General features: G+C 39.2%; 1 protein-coding gene across 1 annotated transcript in view; it reads left to right on the top strand.

Moving 5' to 3' along the window:
- The window catches only part of LOC107703006 (protein CASP-like), a 39,919-nt gene that overhangs the window by 12,587 nt on the left and 25,335 nt on the right, over positions 1-1,997 (top strand). The window contains exon 9 of the mRNA XM_016505494.1: positions 146-212. Coding sequence (XP_016360980.1) covers positions 146-212 — 67 coding nt within the window. The remainder of the gene's footprint in view (positions 1-145; positions 213-1,997) is intronic.

Genomic DNA, 1,997 nt, shown 5'->3' with positions numbered 1-1,997 from the left:
GTGTGTGTGGGTGTAAGTGCGTGTGCGTTTGCGTGCGTGCGTGCGTGTGTGTGTGTGTGTGTGTGTGCGCGCACGCTGGAGGTTATATTATATATTTTATTATACCATTTTATATATATCATTATGTTGTTGTGTTTCTTTGCAGCACTTGAACGAACTCAGACAGAGCTTTTTGACCTGAAAACCAAATATGATGAAGAGTCGACTGCAAAGTAAGTGCATATTACTTCATATGTGGATCATCATTCATATTCATTTATTAACCAATTTATTATTAATCTCGCCTATGATAAACTCTAGAGCCCGACCGATATGGGTTTTTTGGGGGCCGATGCCGATATTAGGGAGTAAAAAAATACCGATACCGATATATTGGCCGATATTCTTTATGTGTAGGCTATATTATAGTACAGTATAGTCAAAAGTTTGGACACACTTCCCATTTGTGTGTCCAAACTTTTGACTGGTACTGTATATAGAATACAGTATATAGCCTACATAAACAGAATATATATACATAAACACATTTTTTGCAATGATAACTCAAATGTGGTGCTCAAACACTTATAATGATGTGACAAACATAGGCCTTTGTAATGGAGGCAGGGTATTTAACAATTTAACAATAAACTTTATTATTCAAAATGAGTCTGACATCAGTGCACTTAACAGTAAAGTTCACTTATTATAAATAACTTAGAGGCCCCTCCTACGATAGTTGATTGACAAGGCCGTCTTACCTTAGACCCGCCCTGAGTGAGCTGTCAGCTATACAGGCGTTAATACTGAATGTTTAATGTTATATTCATTGCATACATATACTTCGTAGTAGACATCCTTAACTCATTTCTGCTTTCTGTTGTTCTGTTGTTGGTGTTTCTTTGTTTGAATATGGCGCTTATCACATGCTGTGTGGTATCGGCGATTGGTATCGGGGCATTTTAACGAGTACGAGTACAGAAGTTCAGTATCGGTGCATCCCTAATAATAATGAATAATATTTTTTTTCACAAACTCTGTGTTGTGTATTTTTTGGTAATCCAATGAACATGCAGAACATTCGTATTTAAATAAGTCTTTTTGCAGTTTAATATTCACAGACACAGTCTATATATATATGTACTGACCTGTTTCTTATGTATTCATGATTTGATATATATGTACTGACCTGTTTTTTATTTATTCATCAAAAATAAGACAAATTCCATTAAATTCCGCGTTATACAGTAAATTCCATTATGACTGGATTCCGCGATTCTGTTGATGTTTTCTGCATCGCGGAAATCATGGGGCCCTACTAATGTAGCAAACGAATATGATAATCTCATTGTGAGAGTAAAGGATGGGGACGTTGTTGTTTATTTACTTAGCATTGAGTCTCTCCAAGTAGGTAACAACGTAGCGTTAAATCACCATTCAAAAGACTCAAGTCACCACCGCACTGCCGTCTATTGGACTGCAGAAAGATACTAACTTTTCAATATGCTACGTTACTGACTGTACTGACAAACTATGCTGACACAGTGTCTGCGCTGCAACAGAACGCGTCAAAGCGACCATTGAAAATAATTTGAACTTCTGTCAGCATGTCATAAATAGAACGAGGCATCAGTTTACTGAATCCGGTGTAGACAACATAATGGGCGCGGCCGGTAAACACCAGCATTGAGTGGCCGCGATCAGCTCCGGTGGCCGTAACACAGGCTCTAATGCTCCGCAGACGCATGCCGTGATGCGCAGATCAGCTCTAGTCTCTAACGTCACTGAATCTGCTGTTAAAAATGAGCCATCCATTCATCATATCATCGTGCAAAACTAAGAATTAGAATAATTGTAATGTGACGATCAAAGATAGGTGCGGGTGGGTGGCGGCGGGTAATTTGAAGCAGTGGACTCGGGTGAAGTTTGAGCTCATCCGCGCATCTCTACACTACACTGACCTGGGTCGCCAGTAGCAAACAATGGAGCGCGCTCTGCTGGACAAACTAAGTAATTAC

This window comes from Sinocyclocheilus anshuiensis, unplaced genomic scaffold (assembly GCF_001515605.1).
Source record: "Sinocyclocheilus anshuiensis isolate Anshui unplaced genomic scaffold, SAMN03320099.WGS_v1.1 scaffold482, whole genome shotgun sequence".
In the NCBI taxonomy this organism is placed as follows: domain Eukaryota; kingdom Metazoa; phylum Chordata; class Actinopteri; order Cypriniformes; family Cyprinidae; genus Sinocyclocheilus; species Sinocyclocheilus anshuiensis.
Note: the sequence above shows the minus strand (reverse complement) of the source record. Positions and strands in the feature narration are given on the sequence as shown.